Raw genomic sequence first — 27,705 nt, 5'->3', positions numbered from 1 at the left:
ATAAGTTTTTTAATCTAATAAGACAAAACATCACATCCAACTCATAATCATTATATTTTTTTCATACAAAAGTCAAAAAAATCAAAAAGTCCATTCCAAACGCAACTTTTTAGTCGCAGGTTAAAATAGTCAAAAACCTAAAAAACCATAGAATTTTTTAACTTTTTAAGTTTATCCCAAACAAGACCTTAATTTTTTTAAATCATATCACATCTCTATTTTTTTTTCACTTTTTACTCAAAAAAAAAAAAAAAAAAAAAAAAAACCAATTTTTAACCTCCTCCCTAAATTAGGCCGACCGAACTCAATCATGATCAGTCGAATATTAACCGTGTGATTAAAACCGATTATAGCACGAATCTAGAGGAAAGATAAGTTTATCTCTGCAAAAAATTGCCCCTCACGACGAAAAAGAGAGAGATAGACAGAGAGAAAGAGCACCGAAGCCAAAACCATAGTACCAGAAAATCCACACCCCCAAACAAACCCACCCTCTCTCTCTATTTTTCTCAAACTCTCTCTCTTAATTTCTTCGATGGCAAGTAATAACGCACATTCATGGGTCATTCATCGTTGGTGTCTTAAAACCCTAACCCTAACGCGAAGATAGTCATCATCTCTCAACTATACACTCTGAAACTGTCGAACCGCTATGGACGAAGAGAGGTTCGTATCTTCTCGAGAAAACCCTAGATTTCTTGGTGGGTTCAGCAACGGTGGTATCAACAACGTCAATAAACCCATCATGCCTGGTGGTGAAATCGTAGTGCAAAAGGGTCTGCCTACGATTCTCGATCGATTCAAGGCTATCTTGAAGGAGAGAGAAGAGGAAATGATGGTTTTGTCAAGCGAAGAGGTTACAGTAGAAATTGTAAGGCTCTATGAATTGGTTTTGTCGGAGCTCATTTTGAATTCCAAGCCAATCATCACCGATCTCACGATAATTGCTGGAGAACAGAGAGAGCACGCCGAGGGGATTGCTGATGCGATTTGTGCGAGGATTATTGAGGTACGAGTGTAGTTGCAACAACTCAGAGTTTGTGAATCGTTTTTGAATTTTTTAAAAGTTTTGTGTACTTTTCTGTACTTAATTACCTTGATTTTGGTCTTTTGGAGTGTCAAATCTTTAAAATTGCACTAGTTCCTGGCTCAGTTATAATGCATTTGATTAGTATTCGAATTCTTACTGCCAAAGCTGGATTCTTTGTATTTCTTGTAGAATAATTTGCACATGTGCTTGATGGAAAGTGAATTCTTATTAGGGCATATCCAATCCTTCATTCAAACCCAAATATCTAATTTTAATTTGGGTAAAAATCAGTCAAAACACTCCCCAAAATTTTACCCAAGTCGAGGGAGACTCAAATAAAATGTTTACTAAAATTTTGAATAAGGGCGGAGGTGACATTATTTTGTCTTCCAATTTGAATAATCCTGAAGCTTGCGCAATGGGTTCAACAATAATAATAATCATATCAACAATAATATCTCAGCTGTATGGACAGTATTTTTATGTAATGGGCAGCGGGGATGAAGGCTATTTCTGTATGGAAAAAACTCAATTTCTGAAAATGAATAACAAGTGTGAATTTCAGGACTACAAATGTCTTTTTTTCCTGCACAAACATTTCTTTTTTCTCTGTACCAAAGAAATTTCAAATTAAATTGGTGCAAACACATATTGAAAAGCTATATTTTTTGCTATATTTTTTAGTGATACCATACATTCAAGTTTGTTTTGCCTAATTTGTAATCCTAAAGCACTGGTTTGAGTCCAATTTCTGTTGGAACCTATAATTTGCCTAATGTAGAGGGAAACGTGAAGGAAGTCTCAACCAAAATTGTTAATCCGGTTGGGACAAAGTATCATTTTTTCAATTGGTATGGTATGGTATCTACGGGTACCGGTATGTTCCCGGGTACCTTTTCAGATTTATCACAAAAATATTTTATGTATTAAAAATATTGTCTAGTAGCAAGTAATTTAAGCCTACAGAATCATGAAACACAAATTTATATGTAAATTGAGACGTAAGCTTCTCGGGCATGTTTGTTAGAGGTGTCAATGCAAATTATGACTTGAGTGGGGTCTCTGGCACTTTGGAGCTTTTGAGATACAAATTCAGTTTAGAAATAGTGTATTTAGGTTTTCCTTTGGGAGTTGGTTTTTTTGCCGCCTTCTTGTTGAGTCAATATTTTTTTGGCTTTTGAGGTTCGTTTAGACTAGGCAACCCTAATAATGGCTCTCTCAGTAATGCTCTATCTATAATATTCGTGGTTCATTTGTAACTCAGAGTCACCAGACTCACTACTTTTGTGTTGTTTGATCAAACAAATGCAGACTTGAAGAAATTTAGGGTATGTTATGAAGGGAGTTGGAATTTGGTGATTGTAGTGGAGATTGGTTCCAGTTCTAAATTGCTAATAACATCAGATAAAAAGGTCTATAAAACTGATATATAGCCAGTTGTGTGCTAGTGTTTAAAGACCATGTTCAATGATTTATGGTGATGAAATGTATATGCTAAACTGAATGATAGCAATATTGGAAAAAACTATTGATTAATAACTTGAGATAGAAATAGTGTTTGATAGAATTTTGAGATATGGCACTACTTAGAAGTTGTAGGTGAAGTGTGTGTAGAGGTAGTCGGTTGTTGACCTCTGGAACAATGGCAGACACTTCAATGGCTTGAGATCACTGGAGCTGGAGAGGAGGTGGCTAAGGCAAGCTTGGAGAGGGAGAGATTGGTGGTGATGGACTTTGAACACTAGTATATAAGTGTGTTTTCAAGTGTGAGTATGAGTACCTAAGTGTAAGATTTGTTTGTTGTGAATTTATGTTGTGGTGTCTCTTTGCCTGCTGCATATATGATATGTTATATAGGCTCCTAGAGCATTGGAGCCCAAGCAACCTGTTGGACAGGTGGCTTGTTCTTCCCAATCCTGCTAGGAACTGATATAAGCTCTTTTGTCTTTTGCGGTTTGATGGCAGGGGGAGAGTAACGTATCATATATTCATTAGGTGCTGAGTGTAAGGTCGCTATTGCCTTTTCTCTAAGCCTGATCAAGATGGAGTTGACTTAGTAAGAAGACAACTATCTTGACGATCCTATGACCTGAGCCGCTAGTCCAAGATCCTCTAATGATGCTCGAGTCCTGCTCTCAATCTTGGCGACCAAGTAGGGGAATGGGCCAAGGGCCTGTTTAGGAGAGCTAGGGGCTCGCTCTTATCAATTGAAGTCCAACGTATGCAAGTAGGCTGAGGGCTTGATTATATTGTTGTTGGAGTTGGAGCAACATATGAAGGACCACGGGCCTGCGGGGGCCATGGTGCTGCTTGTTGAAGGCTCTTCATACTTGGGCTTGTGTGCATGCTTCCGTTTAGGCTAAACATGTAGTCTTGGTTTTGCATGGTGCCTTGAGGGTTTGCTACGCAAGCGAGTATTGGTGACATGGCGCCCGTAGAGCTTGCCATGTATTAGGCATGTGATATGTTCGCGTGGTGCCTTGTTAGTCTGCCACGTGAGCGGGGCTTTGATGATGTGGGCACCCATGGGGCTTGCCACATATTAGGCTTGATACAAGTACCTACAAAAGGATAGCCTGGCTATGATTAAAGAATTTAAAAGGATTAGAGGAGGTACTTAGATTGGTATTGAGGGAACAGATTGAGATAATTATATAACATAAGATGTGCTGAAGTTGAGTTTTAATGACCCCAAAAATTATATGGGTTGCTGTACAAGTTGAAAAGTGGTTTCTGTGTATTATGCAGTCCGACATAACTGCATAAATAAATTTTGAAGTCATATGTCTTGTGACAATTCTGGAAAGAAAGGCAGTCTTCATAGTCTACGGAAAACTGCTTGGAACTCAAATTTATATGACTCCTTATACTCCAAATATCAGATATTTTGCTAATATGAAATATCATATTTGTAATTTAAAAGAACAAGTCAAAGTCTTCTATTCAGCATCTTCATGTTGCCATACATGACGATAATGGTAATTAAGTATTAGAAATTGAGAGTATGTGCCTTCTTTTAGTGGGTCGGGCGTTGACCTTTCTCATAATTTTTGTTGGTTTGCTGACCTTTCCTGGGGCCAGCTGAGTAATTGCCCTTATTCAATATGTCTGAGGAACCGATGGAGACTTGTCTGTGATCTGATTTATGGCATGTATATTTTGATAGTGGCTTTAGTTTTAGATAGTCTTTCATTTCCCCTGTTACTTTTTAACTTTGTATGATCTGTAACTCCAAAATAGCCATCTTGCTTATATTTTTTTCTAAGCCCAGATGTACTATTTTAGTTTAATTTTCTATACAGCGGACCGTAATGAGTGTTTTGGTTAAAGACCCTAATGAGTTTATACGTATGTGTTCTGTTCTGGATTTTTCAACGCTTGATATGTCAGCTATTTAGGGAACTGAGGATGCATACTCTTTTACTACTTGTGTCCTTTCCTTGGTAGTTGGTATAGCTGCTGAAAACATGGTCGATAAGTTAACGAAATGTGTAATATATACAATTTCTTTTTCTCTGATAAGTAGAAGACATTACTACTATTGTTTTTTGATAAATTAATAATTTTAATTACTTTTTTGTGTGCAAATATTATTAAGTTTGGTCCTCGGGCTTATTCCCCCTCTCCCCCTCTTCCTGGGTTTTTGCCAAAGCAATTCTTCTTTTTGTCTTCTCGAGTCCCCCTTCAGTTTATACATCCAAAACATTTGGTGTGACCTGTTCATTTATTGTGTAGTATTTTAGGGGGACTTGCTTATTCTTATTATCTGATACTGTAAAATGAACCACCATTCTCTTATGCTTTGCTTTTTTCAGGCTTCAGTTGAGCAAAAACTTCCTTCTCTTTATCTTTTAGACAGCATCGTGAAGAATATTGGCCGGGAATATGTTCGGCACTTCTCTTCCCGTTTGCCTGAGGTGAGTCATATTTTGAATATGATGCATCATTATTTTTATATTCTTCAGGACATTTACATTCATGTGGATGCATTAGTTTTGTTGTAGGTGATTCTAATACACCCGTGTTTCTTTTTTACATATGATTTATCTTTTGCCAAGGTTTTCTGCGAGGCCTACAGGCGAGTTCACCCTAACCTGCATCCTGCTATGCGCCACCTCTTTGGGACCTGGTCGACAGTGTTTCCACCTGCAGTACTTCGCAAGATTGAGGCTCAATTGCAATTTTCTCCATCAGCAAATAATAAATCTACTGGCCTGACTTCCATGCGGGCTTCTGAATCGCCTCGACCCACTCATGGAATACATGTCAATCCAAAATACTTGGAAGCAAGACGTCAATTCGAACATTCAATTGCGGATAATGTAAGCTTCTCAATGAGATCTCCGTCCCTTGCCCTCTCATTGATTAGACTGCAGCTTATCTGTAAAATCATCCAGCAGGACATTTTTACATCAGTGTACATGTCATATATGTTAAACATTGCTTTGTTGGATTACTATCTGTTTATCTGCTATTTTGAATAATAAATGTAATATTTGGATCCTTAACTCTTCTACATCCTTCATCCCCCATTGTGTTCAATTACTATGTGAAATGTGCCCGACTTCGTTTTATTTATACATTAAAGGGATAATCTGGATGCTGAATAAAGGTAAATTCATGTTAAAAGAATGTATTGATTATAATAATCACAAAGCTGAAACTTGTTGTTTGGAGGTTTAGCAGGAAGAAAATAGTATAAGCAATACAGATGGATTTGACTGAATTTTTAATGCATTAGTGCTTGGTTTAATGAGACATCACCAGGAATAGTGATCATGTCCCATGATGTATGGGGCCGTTCCCTGGGCTTTTAGCATGTGAAAACTATTCTCTCTCTCTCTCTCTCGTAATTTTTTTTATTTTATATGTTGGCTATGTGATGTAGCTGCTGTAGCATGTTAGGTTTCCCCACTTTCCAAGCAGTTTGTGCTGGACTTCAAAATGTTAGGCTGGGTGTACTGCTTTCTTTCAAAAGCAGTTACAGAACATACTGATGAACTGAACTTGGTTTAGTATGTATGCAATTCTCCTTGTAAACATAAAGGTTTAATTTAATTTTTTTGGGAGAAGGTATGGTGGACATTGTGAATTTGCAGTTTTTGGGTAGCACCATTTTTTCATACTGGCCTTAAAGTGAAGTTTTATTTTCATTTTGTTATTATTTATTTATAAATAAGCAGTTTCTGTAGCAGGTTGCTACGTTGGTAGCCCAATAATCTTTTGCAAGGAACTCCACTTTTCCATAGTCCAAGCTTTCTTTCCTTGACAAGTATAATGGGGTCTAGCAATTTACTTCTTGTTTTGTTTTTTTGTCACTTGAATGTGGCTTCTTTAATCCAGTTGATCTCTCTCTTGCAAATCCTTATCGACATTTTGTATGAATCCTAGTTTGTTCTTTAGATTCTTGGCAAAGCTCACCTAAGTATCTAGAGTGCCTTGAAAAGGAAAGCTTTTCCCCAGATTAGGCTCATCAGAAGGTAATGGTTTGGACATATATCAGACCCGGAAATATGAGGCATCTCTTAAGTTTCTGCATGTGTGAAGTTGCTTTCCATGCATAGCTCAACTAGTTGTTTTTGTTTTTTGAGCTTTTGCTTATAGAATTTGGTCTATTTGTTTAGGGGTTGCTGCTACTGTCAGGTTGCTCCTCAAGGGTTTTCTACTTGTTTTTTAGTTTAGTTGATTTCCCGGGTTTTGGAGGCCCTACGGGTTGGATGTCTTGGAGTGCTGGATTATATTTGGGTTACTTTGTAAATATAGATTATAGGTTTATATTCGGTAAAGAAGCATAGAAGTTAGAGGAGTAGTGTGGGTGATTCTTGGAACCACGGAGGTATTCCTTTCCTCTGAAAGCATACCATAGATTGGACAGACTGGTGTTGTTTGTTATTTGCTTTTAGCCATTGTGTTGAGTGTTGATCAGTTTGATCGTGATTCTCTTAAACTAACATTTGTTGTGGTTATCTTTTATGTGTTCTTTTTTTGTCATTCTGCCCACTATCATTTTATGTGTCATATTTTACTTTCACACTTGCTGGGATGGATTTTCTTTTTATTTCATATTCCCTGTTTGTGCATGTGGTGAATAACAATTATTGAAGGGTAGTTTTATTTGTAATGCTTGCAGAACAATCAAGATCCAAGAGGATCTTCGTCAACTTTAAAGATCTATGGACAAAAACTTGCCAGTGGATATGATGAATATGATTCTGATAATGCAGAAGTCATGTCATCACAGACTGGAGCCCAACGATTGAGCTCAACTGGTCATGCAGGTCATACTTCTTTTACTCTTGGTGCTGGAAAGCTGCTTCCAACTTCAGCTGCCAGGCTTGCAAAGTCGTCCTCTCCTTTTAGAATTGAGCATGGCAGGTCATTATCACCTCCAGGTGATGAATTTGCAGTGGATAATTCTCCCAGAAGGGTTGTTGAACAGGCTTCCCCCTCTCATCTTGGATTTGAATATGGATTTGCCAGAAAGACAGCCAGAGAGGATGTATCAAGTGACTGGATGAGAAATCACTGGTCTGATGGTAATTATAGGCGATTTGAAACTTCTGCTGTATATAATAATGATGTTGAGCTTCAAAGACCGAGAGCGTTAATTGATGCTTATGGAAATGATCAAAGGAAACAAACTCTGAACACCAAGCCTTTGAAGGTTGATATCAATGGCATAGACAATAAGGTTGGTACAAAAACATGGCAGGATACTGAAGAAAAAGAGTTTGATTGGGAAGATATGAGCCCAACTTTTGTAGACCGCAGTCGGAGTAATGATCTACTTCCACCATCAATTCCACCTCTTGATAGCTTTAGGACAAGACCTGGCCATGGAACATACAATCCATTACCCCTGGATACTGATTTCAGGAGAAGAAACATGTCCAGTCATGCGCATGCGCAGATTTCTTTGGTTAATGATTCTTCAACTAATCTTGAAGATGCAGTTCCAAATGTCAATGTATGTTTCCTTAACTTGTTTTATGTGCCATTATAATTGTTGAGTTTTGATGATATTGTCATTTAAAGTCATGGGTAAATTGCAATTACTTCCCCTTTGGTTTATGACAAATACATTTGATTTCCTCAGGTTCTAGAAAATGCATCTGTCCCCTGAGGTTTCAAATCACATAACAAATACCCCTTCTGTTCTTCAACCGTTAGGTCAACTATAAGAATTTTATGCTGTCAGTAGTAATTTTAAATTTTAAAATTCTCTTTTTACCCCTAGAATAATCTAATGTATTTGAAGAGCACTGCCCTCAAAGCTAAGCCTACACCTTCACACTTGACATCCCTAGATTTACCATTGCCCCCCTTGTGCCCTACTTGCAGAACAAGTATATAATATCATAATATGTATGTCTTTGCACAACATAAAAGAATTCAGACTAAAAAGCTCCGCAAATCAATTCGACTGTATCTATCTCCAAAGCAACAATCTAGTGTTGCAATTCCTTCGATGAGAAACATTTGGAAAAGGAAGTAACATTTAGTTGAATCCTAGAGTAAACAATGAAAACATTTGGAGATTAAAAGTTACTTGCATAGATCAAACTTAAAAGGGGTGGGGTCCCTTGAGAAATGCACTGGACAGCAGCAGACAATGAGTGTTTCACATGTATGGTTCATCACTGCTTGAGGGGTCATTGCATTTGCACCCATACCTTCAACACTATTCAGCGTAGTGGAAACAGACTTTGTTGGAACCTGAGTTTTCTGTATAGGAGGGGCTAACCTGAAAAGAGCAACGTAGAACCACCGCATGCAAAACAACTTTAAAAGTGGCTGATCCACATCTACACTAGGAACAAAATCTGAACATATTTCAAGAGTAGCAGGAAGTAGAGGTACAAGCAAATCTGCTCCATTCCTGTGGATGTTAAGGCCTAAATCAATAAATATCTAAACACATGCACTGAATTTGTGGTGGGTTCATAGCTGGTACTGGTAGTGCGGTGTGGGTATGGGTGTTTTTCGTTGGTAGAGGTAATGGAGGAGGTGGTGGTGAAAGGTGATGTGTCTGTGTGAGGTGGCTGTGAGAGGTGATGGTGAGAGAGAACAGAGATGTTTGATGCTCTGGTTGTGGTATAGGGCTGGATGAGGGGATGAAGGGGGGTTAGTAAACTGTTTGTGCTTTAGTTTGTAAGGGTAATATGCTAATTTTATTTTTTCTGTTAACCCATTAAAAGTCAAAACTCTGACAGAGGGGAATTGCAATTTTCAGAAACACAAGGGGAATTTGTAGGTAACTGTAATTTATCATAAAAACATTGGTCTTATAATTCTCATTTATTTAAGCTATTACTCTATGAGTCTGAGCATATCGTTGTCTGCTTTGTTCAATCTGATGTACGAGCTTTAATTGGTGCATTCTATTATTACTACCTACTTTGGGTTGGTCCTTTTCAGTTATTCTAGCCCCCTTTTAGGTTTGTCAACTGTATAATATCCAAAGAGCATGGGCATGAACATGCAACATGATATGATACGGATACGTTGACATGATAAATTTTCACAATGCAGAACACAACATGTGGAGGACTTGAGCGTAAATATAGTTTTATATATTTATCTTGTCATATATATGAGCATTCCTTTCAAAGATAATAAAGATTACAACATAAATCTAATTTCCAAACTTTGAAGTAGGTAAGAATAATAGTTGTAAATATATTAATATACATAGGTTTTCTTTTTATCATTGAATCCCAAGTTATTTTGTCCAAACTTAATATGTGTTTCTTATGTGTTTAAGTGATTGACATGTGTGTCTCTCAAAAAAATGTGTTTAAGTGATCGATATGTGTCTCCCAATTGTCCATCTTCGATTTTTTTTTTTCTTTTGTTGCAATGAATTTGTTGATTTATGCTTAGAATTAAAATGAACTTTTATGTTACAGCCTTGCTATTACATTTGAAAATTTGAAAATTCTCCTGCAGTCACGCGGTGGATCAAGCAGTAACATTATGGGATTACATGATGAGACTACACAATTTTTGGGATCTCGTTATCCTCAAGAAGCTCGGAATTTTCCGCACTATCTTGCTCAGTCTTCGCAACATCCTCTTAATTTCAAAGGAAGTGCAAGGCATTTCCAAAAATTTCCTTCGTCAGGTGGTGAGCAAAATCCTCCAATCAACAGTTTTCCAGATGCCGATTCACAACTTCACGGGTCCTCTACTGTGGTATCAAGGATGGGAGCTGCAAGTATTGATTCTTGGAAGTCCGAGCCTCTGTCAGATTCTGTACCACCATCAACAGGGGCTTGGCCTCCAGTACATATACAAAAATCTCACCCACTTCCTGTGCTACCTCATCTTCCATCGCAGCAACAGAGTAAGAGCCAGTTTGATTCAATAAATGCTAGCAATACAATTGTGAATCAAGGTCTAAATAAGTCATTTTTGCCTGAGCATCAGTTTAATGGTATTGAAAACAAGGCACTGAGCTCAATAAAGCTGCCTTCATTTCACAATCAGCAGGCTGGACGATTCCCTTCAAATCCACAGAACCCGGAACAAGTCACTTCTGTACATCCTCAATTGCCATTGTCTCAGGATGTTCGGCAAAATTTGGTTCCACCTCCTGCAGTTCCTGCTGTGGTTTCCATGCCATCTCTGGTACCACCCTTGGCTCATGGATATAACCTACAAGGGAATAATACCACTATAAGTAATGTACTGTCAAACTCAGCTCCTGGTGTGCATCCATATATGCCGATTCTCAGTACACCAAGCAGTTCTATGCTTTTTCAAGGGGGTGGTTTGCCGCCTTTACCTCCAGGGCCTCGTCCTACTTCATCACAAATGTTACCTATCTCACACAATCCAGTTCCCATTGGCCCTAATCCCCAATCTGGGAGTGCATTTTCGGGTTTGTTTAGTTCTCTCATGGCTCAAGGTTTGATCTCATTGACAAAACAAGCTCCTGTGCAGGTATGCATTTGTATAAAATTGCTTCATATGTTTCAACTCTGTAAATGATTGTATCTGAGTCAATTGATTCAATGTGTAGGATTCTGTTGGACTTGAGTTCAACCCTGATGTTCTTAAGGTGCGCCACGAATCTGCAATAACTGCTTTATATGCTGATCTCCCAAGACAATGCACGACATGTGGCCTTAGGTTCAAATCCCAAGAGGAGCACCGTAGTCATATGGATTGGCATGTCACAAGAAACCGGATATCCAAAACACGTAAGCAGAAGCCTTCCCGTAAGTGGTTTGTCAGTGTTAGCATGTGGCTTACTGGCACAGAAGCAATGGGAACTGAGGCAGCCCCTGGGTTTTTACCTGCTGAGAGTGTTGTGGAAAAGAAGGATGATGAAGAATTTGCTGTTCCTGCTGATGAGGATCAGAATGTCTGTGCACTGTGTGGAGAGCCTTTTGATGATTTTTATAGTGATGAGACTGAGGAATGGATGTACAAGGGAGCTGTATACATGAATGTTCCCAATGAGTCAACAGCAGGCATGGATAGGTCTCAGTTGGGCCCCATAGTACATGCTAAATGCAGGTCCGAGTCTAGTGTGGTTTCCCCTGAAGGTTTTGGACTAGATGGAGGGGTATGTGCTTCTTCTCCTTTACTTCTGCATATTCATTTTCTCAATATTATTGTCTAATTTAGGTCAAAATATAGGTAATCATATAATTGGAGATAATGCAACTATGGGGTTTGCGCGTGGTTGTCTATGCACACAATTGTTTTATGCTATGAAGTACGGACACGGACACAGACACGATGATTTCATAAAAATGGGGACACGGTGGGGCACACAACAAATTATTGTTATTATATATATATATTTTTTACCAAACAATCAAAATTAATAAAAACTAACATTAATTTAATATATGTATATATATATGAACCAATACATTTAAACAAATTAATAGATCATCCATATTTGGACATATGTGTCCCCAGTGTGTCCCTGCAAAAAAATAAAAATAAAAATGAAAGCCGTTTCTCTGGTGTGTCCCAGCCGTGCCCTTTGGCAAAAAAATAATAAAATTAAAATGACACACCATTTGGTGTGTCCCGTACATGTCCCCATGTCCGACACCGCTACGGTGCCTATTTCGAAGTGTCCGTGCTTCATTTTATGTGAGATGGGATGTATATGATGGAAGAATGAATATAAGTGCAATAACTTGGAAGTTTGGCATACTTAAATCAAATAAATTAGTTTTTAGACCTTTGCCAACGTGAAACATCAATCAAGTAATATTCTAGATTCCGTGTCTTTGTATGTATGTGTGTGTCTCTCTCTCTATTTTTTCCCTGTCTAATCGTATCTTTTCTTGCTGGTTTATGGCATTAGTGTTTCATAGCAAAAATCTGTCCTTGTTCTCATATGGGAAGAAAAGTCACCATGACTCTTTAGAAAAAACTTGTAGGCGAAAGTGTTGGAATGTTAATGGGGGGTAGACATATACTAACACTCCGTTTGGATTGAGGGGTTGGTGAGAGAAGAAAAGATATGGAGAGAATAAGGTTTCTCATCACTTGTTTGGATGATTAATGATGTGAGAAATGGTGAGAAGAGAAGAGAAATGATGAGAAAGACAAACCCTTCGTAACTTAAGGCCTGGTTTGGGGTGTTTCAAAAAAGTCAAAGTTATAAAAAAAACAAAAAAGTTATCACTATTCACAAATTAAAAATATTAAAAAATTAATATACATAACATTTTAAACAAACAAACTTTACACAATTTTCGGGACTGAATTGACCCTTTGGTACCGTGAGAGGGAAAAAAAAAGAATTACATATATAAAATCACTAAGTTGGACGAAAATGTTAGGCCCATGGGGACCCACGTTTTGATAATTCCAACCGTTCAATTTGTAGAACTCGTCCAGAACTATATGTCTGTAAAAAATCATGTTGATCGGAAATTGCTAATTACATGATCAAATTAGTTTTGTATAAAAAATGAATGGTGTTATAGTTAACAGTTGACAAGAAAAATTAACACGATCAGATAGCTATTGATATCCAATCAATGTGATTTTTTAAAAGCATATAGTACTCGATGAGTTTTACACATTGAATGGTTCTGATTAACAAAACGGGACCTGTGGTGGGCTCCGGCCAGCTGAACAACACCGTTCAATTCAAACCCGAAAAGTAGGTAATCATTTCCCATCTCATACCAACCCATTAGCCTGCCCGATATGTACGGCCGAATCCACTAACTTCTCCTACATAATTATTTATATAATTTTTTAATACACATTTTTTCGTAAAAAGTCAAAAAGTTAACCCAAACATTCATATTTTTTTCCTCAACTTTTTAGTCCAAAAAGATAAAAAGTGCACTTATTTACGACACCCCAAACAACCCCTAAGTTTTGTTTCTCACCAAAAGTGAGATTTGGTGAGAAAAAATTATAATACCTAAACTACCTCTCTAAATACAAAGCAAATAAAGTAAGACATATGCATCCTGTTTTAATATTGTTTATCCAAACAAGGTGGTGAGAAACCTCCATTTCATTTTCTTTTCTCACCTAAGTGAGAAATTACAATCATTTAATTTCTTTTCTCATTACTCGATCCAAATGGAGTGTAAATGAATTGGGGCGTATTTTATATCGTGCCCTAGGAGAATACCCAATGGAGTATGGTTTTAAGAATTAGAGAAGTAAATCATGATATATTCATTCAGAAATATTAGGCATATTTGGTGGCTATTGAAGCCCAACTTGTATTTAATTCTTTTGCTCTTGATAAGAGATAGTGTAGTGGGTTGTGCATGCCTCTTATGCTTGCATTATTTGAAACTAAAAGTGATGCCCCACACATTGCGTGCCATAGACGGTTGCTTTTGAATGGTGAATTCTACGACTTTACCCTTACAGTTAAGACAAACAAAATTTTTTCAAACAGTCAGAAAGTTGTTTTTGTTGGACAATTTTGAAAACGAAAAAAGCATTACACAAATTCAAAAAAGTGTATACACCAAGCTGACCTGTTCACCTTGATTTGCAGGGATATACTGAAGAGGGTAGTCAAAGGAAACGGTTGCGGAGTTAGCTTGCTTAGATTGTCTTTTAGGTTCTCTCTACCATAATCCTGACTTTCGTCTGTTAATGGTATGCTTTTAATTTACGTAGCTTTGGAGCTGGCGATGCCTTGGTCTCTTGCCAGAATCATGTACATGTATAGTTGAACTTGTACCATGCGCATTCTCTTGCAGAAAAAAGGTTACAGATACATCTCTTTTCTGGCACTCTGCTCTTCACTTATCGATCAAACTTAAAGAGGGATTTAAAACCTTGTTTTTTATACTGTTACTAATAGGCATTTTCTTCCATTTTTTTGACCTTTGAATTGTATTATGAAATCAGAATCTACAGAGCCGAGATCTACAAGATGGGTATTCCCGAAATTTTCTGCCATTTGTTTCTGTTTTTGCAGGGGGGGCCTGGATTAGCAATAGTTCATGTCAGCACCTAGAATGTGGCCTCCTTGCTGACTCATTGACAAGCCTTTTCGTTGGACAGCGTTAGCGACACCGTGCCCCCAAAATTTTCTTTTCTTCTTTGAATTAACTTTTTATCGAGTAGGACTATAGCAATGTATTCTAATGTTTGCCTATTTTTCTGAAGCTTTAGTTTTTTTTTTCTTTTTTGTTTCTTTTTTCCTACCAATACTTGTGGAGTGACAGTTGATTATTAAGTGGTTGAATTGGCCTGTTGGGTGAGCATCGTAATTGTTTTATGTTGGATTTCTGCATTTTTCTTTTTATTTATGGGTCATGCTACATCCCCTAAAAAACATCCCCCTAATCCCCCTAATTTCCATATTAAGTAAAAAAAAAAAAAAAAAAAAGGAAAAAGTTGCCAAAAATGGAAATTAGGGGGATTAGGGGTGAGTTTTTTAGGGCTACAAATCATTTCCCTTTATTAGCGTGTAGTAATGATGCATGTGATTATCTATCCCAAAATTATTGGCTATATTGACAAAATTGGGGCACTCAAATTATTTGGCAACAAAATGATTCGTAACTTGGGATGTTTGAGAAAATATTGGTAATAATTTGAAAAATTGGTTTTAGAAAAATTAATTACAAGGATATTTGTATAAATATTTAAGAATGTGAGTACTTGTTCTATAACTATCCAGAATAATTTGGAAAATTAGAAAAATGATTACTTTATTTGTAATCTAAGATTAATGCCTTTTAAGTTTAAGCAAAATTATTGAGGTGTTTCACCCAGCATAGTCAGTGCCACAACAATCTCTATATGGAGACATTTGTTTGGTGCTACTGTCTAATGTTTTTAAATTATTTTTTTTGTTGATCAAATAAATTATATAATTTTTTATTGGGTAAATATTCAAAATCTCTTGAAATTAAGGCCTCGTTTGGAAACAGGCTAATTTAGTAATTTTTTGGCTATTTGACTAAAATATGAGCTAAAAAAAATTAATATGTTTGGGATGATTTTTTGGTTTTTTACGAAAAGATGTGCAAAAAGTAGAGAGAAAAGAGAATATTTGACTTTTTGGTATGGATTGTTGGCTTTTTAGTTAATTTAGTAATTGTTTGACTTTTTGGCTAAGAATGAAGATTTCCAAACGAGGCCTAAGTTATAACTAAGACAAAGCAGATGATGCCTTTATGTCCATATGTATTTAATAGTTTAAAAATAAATAAATAAAAACAAAAAAAAGATACAAATTGTAGTTTAAGGAAATTCTATATTTTTTTGATTAAATAAATTATAAGTAAACATTATTAAACAACTATTTTTAAATAATTAAATTAAATTAAATAATCGAGTGTTGATATGGTCCAGTTTTATCAACTAAACTTATTTATCAATAAATTGTGTTACAACTTTCGATGACAAATTTATCACGATAAAATATCTGAAAAAATTATCTTATGTACTAAACTTATTTACCAATGTAAATTTATCATGATAAAATATCTAAAAAAATACAATTCATTCACTTATTGTTTCTACGCCATGTTTCAATACAAACTAACACAAATGTATTTAATATAAATCAAAACTTACAAACAAAAATAAAAATGTCCGAATCATTTATCAGTTCGATAAAATTTTCAGTATCATTATCAATAACACTTAAAACCATAAGATACGCTGATAATTATTCCTAAATAAATTGACTTATAAAATGTTAGGAAGCAAAAGATGTAATGAACTTCTAGTTTGTGAATCGTCCGATACAAATCATATGGTGATCAGCAGTTCTACAATTTCAGAAGAAACAAATCAAAAAAGTATTTAAAATTTAATATCCATGGTCAATATTTACTTTTCTGATATTATAGAGTTTTCCATAATGATAAATTGATGAACGTGTCTAGGCTCATTACTAGATCGTACCCATTGGGAATATTTGAAAAGTAAATATTTTAATTAAAAAGTCAAAAAATAATATAAAAAGTTAATTTATTTTTTAATTTTTTTACACACATATATATATATATATATATATTGATAAAAAACTAAAAAATTATTAAAAAAATATATTTCCAAATCAACCTTCATTGTCCTACAATGACATGAATTTTTTAGTAGGTTGGGCATATATTATACATTATGAGTTTGTTTGTTAGTTTACTATTTTTTCTTACTTTTCCTTTTATAATTTGGATAAAACAGTTATACATCTCTATTACTAAGTAGACACACAATCGGTTGATAAATCCTATGGTTGAGTATGGTTTGGTTCGTGAGTAAATCAAGATCAAACCATCATTTACAATTCTAAGAAATTTAATCAAGTCAAACTATAAAAATCTTAGAATCAAACTATTAAAACATGATTTGATTTAGTTTGAAAACACGATTTTTAAAAATCTTATTATTTACATCGTGATCACAAAATATTATTCACAACTTGTTTTAACGTCAAGTAATATGTCATTATTTTATAAACAATAATAGTTTAGATAATTATTTACAACTAGTTCTGGTACTATACAAGAACACATTTGCAAGAATGGAGGATTGACAATTAATGTATAAAAATAGGATAATAATTAGGTATTTGAATATTTATGGTAAGTAATATATGGTTCCGTAACTATAAAACTACGGACCGAGCCATTAAGTACGATTTGCTTATTTCAAGAATTAAGATCAAACTATACGTTGAAAAAATCAAAACAAACTGTGCGATTTAATCAGAATCATATCAATTTCCAATTTTTTTCATTTTTTTCTCCGCCGTAATAAATTCTTATACTATTAATTTCATGACAACAACACTTTTGTATTTGGCTAAGAGGTGTCTACATTTCATACAACTTTCATGTAATTTCATGACAACACCACTAATGTATTTGGCTAAGAGGTGTTTACATTTCTCACGACTCTTGACTTGTTTTGAGCACATTGAAGTAACCAGTTTAATATGTGGCTAATGAGAGCAGAAACTCTAATTAACCTTTTTAATGAGCACCTAAAGAGTCTAACTACATGTCTTTAATAGCCAATTTTATAAATAAAATAAAATATTATTTATTTATTTATATTTAATAAAATTAATTTTTTATATATATGATATTTATTACAAAATTTACAAGATAAATAATTTAAATCATTATTGTGAGCTATATAATAAAACTCACAAAATAAAATATAAAAAAATATTAAAAATAATATAGAGAGATGAAAGTAGTCAATTGTAGGGCTTAAAAAACTGACTTGGTGATGCATTTTGTTTGTTCTTTTATGATGGGACTTTGGGTAAGGGGCTTCCCTGTTTTAAATGGTTAACACATGTATTCTCTTTATACTAATATGGCCATGGCTTGTGTCCAGTTCGGAATCGGATTGGATCGTATTGTTGGATTTGTGGAGGTCCACCACGGGTCCCGTTTTAATAATCTAAACCGTTCAATATGTAGAACTCGTCGAGTATTATATGCCTGTAAAAAATTACGTTGATCGGATATCGATAGCTATGTGAACAAAACAGTTTTTTATCAACCGTTAATTTTTTCACTGTCCATTTTTTTTTTATACAAAACTGAATTGATCACATAGCTATCGATATCCAATCAATGTGATTTTTTATAGGCATGTAGTACTCGACGAGTTCTACACATTGAACGGTTCAGATTTTCAAAACGGGACCCGTGGTAGGCCTCAACAGGCCCAACAACACGGTCCAGTCCGATCCCGGACTGGATAGAAGCTGGACCCTACTAATATTATAAATTCAGATTTAATTATTTAAAAATTATCTAAAATTATTATATTATAGCCTCCGTTTGGGAAGTGGGTTGGCTTTTTGGCTTTTTGGCTATTTTAGCCTGGGCTATTTTAGCCTGGTTTGGGAAGGGCTTTTTAGCTTTTTGGCTTTTTTGACTTTTTTTGTGAGAGGGGATTGTAATGATTATGGGTTGGATTTGATGTTTTGTTTTTTGTGGCTAAAATAACCTATTTTGTTTTTTATGACTATTTTAGCCAAAAAAGCCTGAGCTTTTCCTTCCCAAACAGAGGCATAAAATTTATTTTATACATAAAACACTACATTGCACATATGCAATTCCAAGCACACATAATTATTCAGAATAAATTGGGAATAGATAAGTCTGAATTAATGGCCTTATTCCTTCGCTATATAGGTTATTCAATGCTTTTCCACTATTTTAGTGTTATCCTTGTATGTTGTATGTATATTTTGGAAAATTTTATATGAGCTGTGTACTATATGCACTCTAGTTACAATTTTTGTTATATTTGATTATGATTTATTGTAATCTTAGTTATGACTCTTTGCAATATTGATTATAACATTATTTTAGTTACGATATAAAAACTCTTTGGTTATATCTTACGTGATGTTTGGTAACTCATTTTTTTTAGTTAAGACTTTTGGAAGATTATTTATGACAGTCAAACCCACAAATATCATAATCTGCCTATAGTACATACCTTATAGCATTATCCATATATTTTAGGTTAAATTATACTAAATTCTCATGAGTTTTGAAAAAATTATAGTAAGTCTCATAAGTTTATGTGTGAGTCGATTTCTGACCACACTGCCAAACTAGTACTTAGCTGGAGAGTACCGGTAGAATTAAGGCCGACTTGTCACAAAAAGAAGAGATTTCGGCTGTTGTTCGTCCACCCAGGGGCACTCCGACGATCAAGTCAGTTATCTCTCAAAGATAGCGAAAGTGCTTAATTCACTATTTAAAATATAAATGCGTACCTTAGACCTATGAGGGTGCCTCCCTTTTATAGCCAACACAAACCTAGTCCCAATAGATGCCTAGTTTCAATGGACTCTGGATTACTGCTAATCTTAGACTTCTAGTAGGATTGGGATAAACTCTCTTACAGTCTTATATTTATCCAAACTGAAATCTTCTCTCATTATAGGACTCTTGTTTCTTATCCTGGATTCCAGTATCTTCATAGATAACCTCCGCCTAGCCGAGATTACTTCGGCGTCATGATCAGGACACGTGGCACCTCGACTGACACTCCGGTGCCACCTCGGCCACGTGTTGTCATTAAAAAATTATGTCCCCACAGTTTAATATAATTATGTTGAGCTCTGTTTCCTAAGATTTTAATTTTATAACACTTAATACAAATTTTATCATAAATTCGTTAATTATATGAATGAAAAAAATGATATTGTTATTTATTTTACATTGAAATGTATATTTTTGTATCTTTACACTATCTACATTAGTTTCGGTCTCTTAAGCCTTATTAAAAGGAAAATCAATATAATTATGTCAAAACTATAAGGCTTGATATATTTGCTCTAAATTTCAAGAGAGATCATTCTAATTTACTCTATTTTTTTTTTAAATTTTTGCTTACATTCCCAAAAAATAAAAAAATAAAAAAATAAATTCATGGACTAATTACACTATTAAAGTAAGCACTTTATTGCAATTTAATTCTGAATTTTTTAATTTTGTTAATTTAGTTCTCAAACTAAAAAATCTAGTTTTTTTTTTTTTAGATAGGCACCATAAAATGTAGTTTAAATGATCCGTCTGTCCAAATTTATTAACAGGAGAAGATGTATTTTAGGAATTTCATGTGGCTTAAAAAAAAAAATAAATCAAAATGATCAAATACTCACATATAGTCAATGTATGAGTTATGTTGCTTTTTGAACCCTAATCATTTACTTTAGTTGCATTTTTTTTTTTGGTTGTAAATCCAGAAAATATCTCAAGTTTTGTTAATAAATTTAGACAACGTGATCATTAAATTTACATTTCGTAATTTATGAACCAAATTAAAAAAATTAAAAATTTAGAGTCAAAATACAATAAAGCACGTGATTTACGATCACCCTTTATTTCTTATTTATGAACTTGGTTAAAATGAATTACTTATTTATTTTGTGAGAAAGTTGTATAAAAAGTGGAGAGTGAGACACGATTTTTTTTTTATAATTTTTTTAGATGCATATAGGGTTGTAAACGACTCGAGTTGAGTCAGATTTTAGTATGTTTGGATTTGTTTATTAAGATTTTAACGAGTTCAAATTCGAACTCGAGCTCAATAAAAATTTAGCGAATCGAGCTCGAGCCGAGTTGGCTTAGACTTGACTCAAACATGAGCCTGTTCATGAGCCTTAGCAAGCAAATTTTTTTATAAATTTATACTTTCGTATGAGACTAAAGTTATAATTAAAACTTTAAGTACATAATTATATATGCAATATATATAAACATACTAAAAAAAACTTAATATTTTATCAAAATAATAATATCTACCACCACTATTATATAACTCTATTATCTATAGTTAACTATTATTTACATTTATATTTTAAAAATATAAATAACATATTTATCTTATTTTTTTATATATATTTTTATATTATTTATTATATAAATAATAAATGTTAAACGAGTTAGTTAAAGTGTCAAGTTCATGAGTCAAGTAGTATGTTTGGGTTTATTTATTAAAAGTTTAACGAGCTCGAGCTCGAGTTCGAATGGGTTTTTACCGAGCCGAACTCGAGCCTGTTCATAAAAGATTTTGTTCATTTGTAAATTTAGATGTATTTAAAAAGTAAAATATCTAAGAAAAAAATGTTTTAAGAGCTCACTATATATAAAAAAATTCAAAAAATCATTTTTTGAGGGGTAAAAATTTGAAGAATAAATTAAAATTTTAATTCTTATAATTTGGCTTAAATTTCACTTTAGTTAATATTATTTTAAATTTAATAATAATATGATGCAAATGGTGTGATGGTGATTTAAAAGTGTGACATTGATTACTTGATAGTTCATCATATGATGCAAATGCAAAGAACAAAACAAGTTTCATGTGAAATGACTCTTGATGTATTCCTCTTCAACAAGAAACAAAGACTCTGAGATGGTTACTTAAAATGTGAATCACTAAATAAAAAGACAAATTATATTATTCATTTTTACAGTTTGAGATTTGTGTTACTATTATCCTTAACTTTTTAATTGTGATAAATTTGATTTTGAATTTTAAATATTATTCTAAATAAGGATAATAAAAAATGTTTCATTTGTAAACGGTCAATTTTAAAGGCAAAGTAGTCATACAACTTATTTTGTGTTGGTTTAGCTGTACATTATTTGAAATGTAATAGCTTTTTTTTTTTTTAATAAATAATGCTGAAACTTTTTTGATTTTAAAGTTATGCTTTGTTTGGTTTTCAAAATCTATTTTCAATTTTTTTTTCGAAGAAAAAAAATTAAACACACATAATTTATAATTCTATATTTCGGAAGGGTAGAAATAAATTTTTAAAATAAATTTTTTTTGACATTTATTTTTGTTAAATTAGTTTCTATTTTTTTTAAAAATTTAAACATGACGATAATATTGATATTATTATTAAACTAATCCATTAAATCAAAAAAATCCAAAACGAAAAACATTATATATATATTAAACATATCGATTACAAATTAAAAACGCAATAACCATCCATTATATGATAATCATCAAAAAATATATGTTTACAATAAATATAACAAAAATAATTACCCATTATATGATCATCATCCAAATACATATTAAAAATTAATTTGGTAAAAAAATAAAATGTAAAAGATTTATCATTTTTATATAATTTTATTTTTGATGGGTAGAAATAATTTTTAAAAATTTAAAAATAATTTTTTGATATTTATTTTTGTTAAATTAGTTTATATTTTATCAAATTAACGACTTTGCTTTTGAAATGAAGCAATAATGTCTTTAATTGTCCTTATTTAGAACGAGATTCAAAATTCAGGATCTAATGTAAGACAATTGAAATGTTAGAGATCAAAGTAATACGAATTTTAAACTATAGGGACGATGGGTGTAATTCGCCTCCGTTTGGCAAGAAAAAGCCCAGGCTTTTTTGGTTAAAATAGTCACAAAAAACAAAATAAACTATTTTAGCCACAAAAAACAAAACATTAAATCCAACCCATAATCATTACAATCCCCTCTCACAAAAAAAGTTAAAAAAGCCAAAAAGCCCTTCCCAAACCAGGCTAAAATAGCCCAGGCTAAAATAGCCAAAAAATCAAAAAGCCAAAAAGCCAACCCACTTCCCAAACGGAGGCTAGGATCAAATTTGGGATGGTTTGGAAAAAAATAAATAAAAAATTGACAAACTATAATGGTTTAAAACGCCAGTATTGAGTTTTCCGTTTACACAAAATAGGAAATAAGTTTTGCTTTGCCTTCTTTTTTTTTTTTTTTTTTTTTTTTTTTTTTTGGTTGTAAAAAAGAGATACTTGTTTCGTGTGTTTATATTTTGAAAATAAATGAAAAAAAAATAAAAAAAAATATTTGATGAGTTGTTGAAATTAATGGCCATAGATAGGTGTGGGAAAGAGCAAAAAATGAGAACATAGTACAAAAATAAGTGAAAATAAGTTGATGAACGTGTCTAGGTTGATTACTAGATAGTACTCACTGCAAATATTTATTAAAAAGTCAAAAAAATAATATAAAAAGTTAATTTATTTTTTAAAATTTTTTCTGCATATAATTTTTTTTGATAAAAAACTAAAAATTATTAAAAAAATCAATTTCCAAATCAAGCCTTCATTTTCCTACAATGACATGAATTTTTTAGTAGGTTGGGCATATATTATACATTATGAGCATATTTGATTGACAGGATTAGAGTATGAGATTGAAATTATTAATCCGTGGGTCTGATAATCCTGCGTTTGTTTTGAAATTTTGTTTCTAGATTATTAATTCAATAGATAATTAATCCAACAAATTTGTAGGATTATTAATAATGGGGTAGGGATGTAATTATATATCCTGAGTTGGGAAATAAAATAAAAAGACTCTTTTACCCTTGATTAAAAATTAAAATCCATATTATTTATATATAATTTTATATTTCAGAAGGCTAAAAATAATTAATAAAAATTTAAAATATTTTTTGATATTTATTTTAGGGATTTTTTTTTTAGAATCTTTGGCATTAAGATTTTATAGCATAAAGGACATACAATATTTTCATAATGTCTAAGATCCCTCAAATCAATCCAGAGAAATTTCAATCCAAACCAGAGAATTTCTCTGGGCCAAACCAGATAAAATTCGGTCCAAACCAGAGAATTTCTCTAGACCAACCCAAAGAAATTTCAGTTTAAACCAGAGAATTTCTCTAGTCCAAACCAGAGAAATTCAATCCAATACACAAAACAAAGCAATGATTGTTATGCACAAAAGTGAAAGACAATCCCGCTAAGAAAACACAACATCTGTTTGGTCGAAGATGTGCATCTACAGAGTCCCATTAAAATAGTCATCTCATTAAAATTGTTCAATAACATTTGACAATAATTCACACCACCCTACATGTTTATTGTAACAGCAAAAATGATCTAGTTGTCAACCCAAAAAAAAAAAAAAAAAAAAAAAAAAAAACTAACTTGCATTTGATTATGTTGTGAACAAAAGTCATAATCATTTTCACTAGGCGTCTGAAAGCACTACAACAGCTAAGCGAATTTCATAGTTTGAAAATTCTTGATTTGGGCTAGTGAAAACTACAAATTCCTTGCATCGTGCTGCTCCGGTGCCTACAGTGCAGATTCAGAGTTTTCCAATGTCGTTGCCACAACTTTGCATATGGGAATACTCTCATCTTTATTGAGAAGCTTCAACGATGGGTGAACCTCAATATCGTGCATGAACACTTTATCTTTAGTGTCTAGATATTTTAAAGTGGTCCTTATTCTTTTTAAAGTACTTCATTTCTTGAGACCAGGACAAACACCTCATTTGAAAACAATCGGCACATCAACCTTCAACTCCGATCTCCGATCCCTTATCAGTCGAAACAAACACCAAATTCAAAATCTTTCCACTATCCTCATTCCTCTAAATCTTGATGGGGAGAACAGTGCCGGATTCGTGGAGAGTGGAGGAACCAAAACCATCGCAGATCTAGAGAGGGAAAGTGGTGGAGTAGAAGAAGGGGAGCTGAACGGAGTTGAGGATGGCCTGAATCTGCTTCCTCTCGGTGGTGACGAGGTGTTTTCTGGAGGCCAACCTGTTGGTAATGGTGGTGGTGTGGCCACTATTGTCTTGTGCTAACATGGCGGTGGGGATGCGGCCTTGGAGTCTGTTTGTGGCGAAGACTTTGCAGCCAGTGTACTCTCTGGGAATGGCTTGGATCGTGTGGTATGATCACCGTCTTCACTGCCTCATCCTCTCTCGCAGCTTCTTCTTTATGGACTGATTTGATTTGAGGGAGTCAAATTTCTCTGTGATATATGGGTGTGGAATTGAGGGATCTTAGACGTCATAAAATAATATCGTGAATCTTTTCCATTATTAAAAATGGGAGAGGGATTTTAGATTAATTTTCTCTTTATTTATCAAATTAGTTTATATTAAAAAAAAAACCAAACATGGCATTTGTATTTTATATTTTTATTTTGCTTTTATTTATTTATTTATAATTTTTTTGAAAACCATGTTTATGAAGAAATTTTGATAAAGTAAAGATTGTGAAGAAATATTGATGGAGGGTAAGATTGAAAAAGAAGATAAATATATGTGCAATTCTACATTCATATGTTTTCTTATCCAATGCAAATAAAATAATGGACAAGAGAATAATTTATCCTACTAATTCAATTGGATAGTAAATACCACACTAATTTGATTAGATTATTAATACCTTTACTATTAGTCTTATAAATCAAACATGACCTATAAGTTTGTTTGTTTGTATACTATTTTTACTTACTTTTCCTTTTATAATTTGGATAAAACAATTATACATCTCTAGTACTAAGTAGACACACAATCGTTTGATAAATCCTACGGTTAAATATGGTTCGGTTTATGAATAAATCAAGATCAAACCATCATTTACAATTCTAAGAAATTTAATTAAATCAAACTATAAAAATCTTAGAATCAAACTAAATCCAACTAGTAAAATGTGATTTGATTTAGTTTGAAATCACAAATTTTAAAAATCTTGTCATTTACAACGTGATCACAAATATTGTTCACAACTTGTTTTAATGTCAAGCAATATGTCATTATTTTATAAACAATAATAGTTTAGATAATTATTTACAATTAGTTCTACTAACACGGTTGCAAGAATAGAGGATTGACAATTTATGTATAAAAGTAGGATAATAATTAAGTATTTGAATATTTATGGTAAGTAATATATGGTTCCGTAAAGGGTGATCATTGGTTTAATAGTGAAGACTTGCCCTAATAACATTAAGCTTATGAGTTCAAGTTTTGAGACTACCACTTTGTGCATTATACTAAAAGTTACGTATGTATTCAATCTTTCCTCTCTCAATACACATTAATGTATACTAATTGGACATTATTTTTTAATATATGGTTCCGTAGCTATAAAACTATGGACCAAGCCACTAAATACAGTTTGCTTATCTCAAGAATTAGGATCAAACTATACATTGAAAAAAATCAAAACAAACCGTGTGATTTAACTCATATCAATTTTCGTTTTTTTTCATTTTTTTGTCTGCCATAATAAATCCATTGTACTATTAATTTCGTGACAACATCATGCTTGTATTGGGCTAAGAGGTGTCTACATTTCGTAGAACTTTTATCTAATTTCATGACAATAACACTTTTGTATTTGGCTAAGAGTTGTTTACATTTCTCACGACTCTTGACTTGTTTTGAGCACATTGAAGTAACCAGTTTAATGTGCGAAAAATGCTAGGGATACTTACAATCTTACTAACACACTCACAAGTTGATGTGGGCTCCATACCAAGTGATAGTTGATTTTATCGAAACTTGTGTACCTTGTGAGTGTGTTAAGCCTCCGTTTGGGAAGTGGGTTGGCTTTTTGGCTTTTTGGCTATTTTAGCCTGGGCTATTTTAGCCTGGTTTGGGAAGAGCTTTTTGGCTTTTTTGACTTTTTTTGTGAGAGAGGATTGTAATGATTATGGGTTGGATTTGATGTTTTGTTTTTTGTGGCTAAAATAGCCTATTTTGTTTTTTGTGGCTATTTTAGCCAAAAAAGCCTGGGCTTTTTCTTGCCAAACGGAGGCTAAAAGTGTTAGTAAGATTGTAAGTATTCCTAATATTGTTGTTAATGTGCAGCTAATGAAAGCAGAGATTGTAAATTCAATCTTTTTAATGAGCACTTAAAGAGTCTAACTACATGTCTTTAATAGTCAATTTTATAAAATAAAATATAATTTATTTATTTATATTTAATAAAATTATATATATATATATATATATGATATTTATTACAAAATTTACAAGATAAATAATTTAAATCATTATTGTGAGCCATATAGTAAAACTCACAAAAAAAAAAATAAAAAATAAAAAATAAAAAAATAATATAGAGAGAAGTCACTATAGGTGATGAAAGTAGTCAACTGTAGGGTTTAAAAAACTGACTTGGTGATGCATTTTGTTTGTTCTTTTATGATGGGACTTTGGGTAAGGGCCTTGCCTGTTTTAAATGGTTGACACATGTATTCTCTTTACAGTAATATAATAAATTCATATTTACTTATTTAAAAATTACCAAGAATTATTATATTATAATTTAGATTTATTCAATACATAAAACAATACATTACACATACTTAATTCCAAGCATACATACTTATTCGGGGGGTAAATTTCAGATAGATAAGTTTGGATTTATAGACTTATTCCTTCTCTATATAGGTTATTCAATGGTTTTCCACTATTTTAGTGTTATCCTTGTATGCTGTATGTATATTTTGGAAAATTTTATATGAGGTGTGTACTATATGCATTCTAGGTACGATTTTTGTTATTTTTGATTATGATCTATTGTGGTCTTAATTATGACTCATTGCGATATTAGTTATAACATTATTTTAGTTATGATTTAGAAACTCTTTGATTATATCTTATGCGATGTTCATTTTTTTTAGTTAAGACTTTAGAGGATTATTTGTGGCAATCAAACCCACAAATATCACAACTTTTATATGGTACGTACCTTATAACATTATCCATATATTTTAGGGTAAATTATACTAAATTCTAATGAGTTTTGAAAAAATTGCAGTGAGTCTCCTAAGTTTAATATAATTATATTGAGCTCTTTTTCCTAAGATTTTAATTTTAAAATACTTAATACAATTTTCATCATAAATTCGTTAATTATATGAATGAAAAAAAAA

General features: G+C 33.0%; 1 protein-coding gene and 1 pseudogene across 1 annotated transcript; one reads left to right on the top strand and one right to left on the bottom strand.

The window, feature by feature from the left end:
• The first annotated feature begins 316 nt into the window (after positions 1-316).
• PCFS4 (PCF11P-similar protein 4) lies at positions 317-14,751 on the top strand. Its single transcript, XM_028209703.2, has 7 exons — positions 317-1,009; positions 4,846-4,947; positions 5,089-5,352; positions 7,161-7,997; positions 9,980-10,975; positions 11,055-11,603; positions 14,034-14,751. The coding sequence occupies exons 1-7, from the start codon at positions 653-655 to the stop codon at positions 14,076-14,078; spliced, it is 3,150 nt and encodes a 1,049-aa protein (XP_028065504.2). The 5' UTR covers positions 317-652; the 3' UTR covers positions 14,079-14,751.
• Positions 14,752-23,942: 9,191 nt separating this feature from the next.
• Positions 23,943-24,703, bottom strand: LOC145798892 (uncharacterized; annotated as a pseudogene).
• Between the last annotated feature and the right edge of the window lie 3,002 nt (positions 24,704-27,705).

This window comes from Camellia sinensis, chromosome 9 (assembly GCF_055761805.1).
Source record: "Camellia sinensis isolate YWXY chromosome 9, ASM5576180v1, whole genome shotgun sequence".
Lineage (NCBI taxonomy): Eukaryota > Viridiplantae > Streptophyta > Magnoliopsida > Ericales > Theaceae > Camellia > Camellia sinensis.
This window is presented reverse-complemented; position numbering and strand designations above follow the sequence as displayed.

What these genes read in the sequence shown, in the direction of transcription:
- PCFS4 (XM_028209703.2), top strand. Translation starts at nt 653, where the DNA reads ATGGACGAAGAGAGGTTCGTATCTTCTCGAGAAAACCCTAGATTTCTT. An exon ending in TTTGTGCGAGGATTATTGAG is followed by an intron (nt 1,010 to 4,845) that starts GTACGAGTGTAG and finishes TGCTTTTTTCAG; the next exon opens with GCTTCAGTTGAGCAAAAACT. An exon ending in GTTTTGGACTAGATGGAGGG is followed by an intron (nt 11,604 to 14,033) that starts GTATGTGCTTCT and finishes CTTGATTTGCAG; the next exon opens with GGATATACTGAAGAGGGTAG.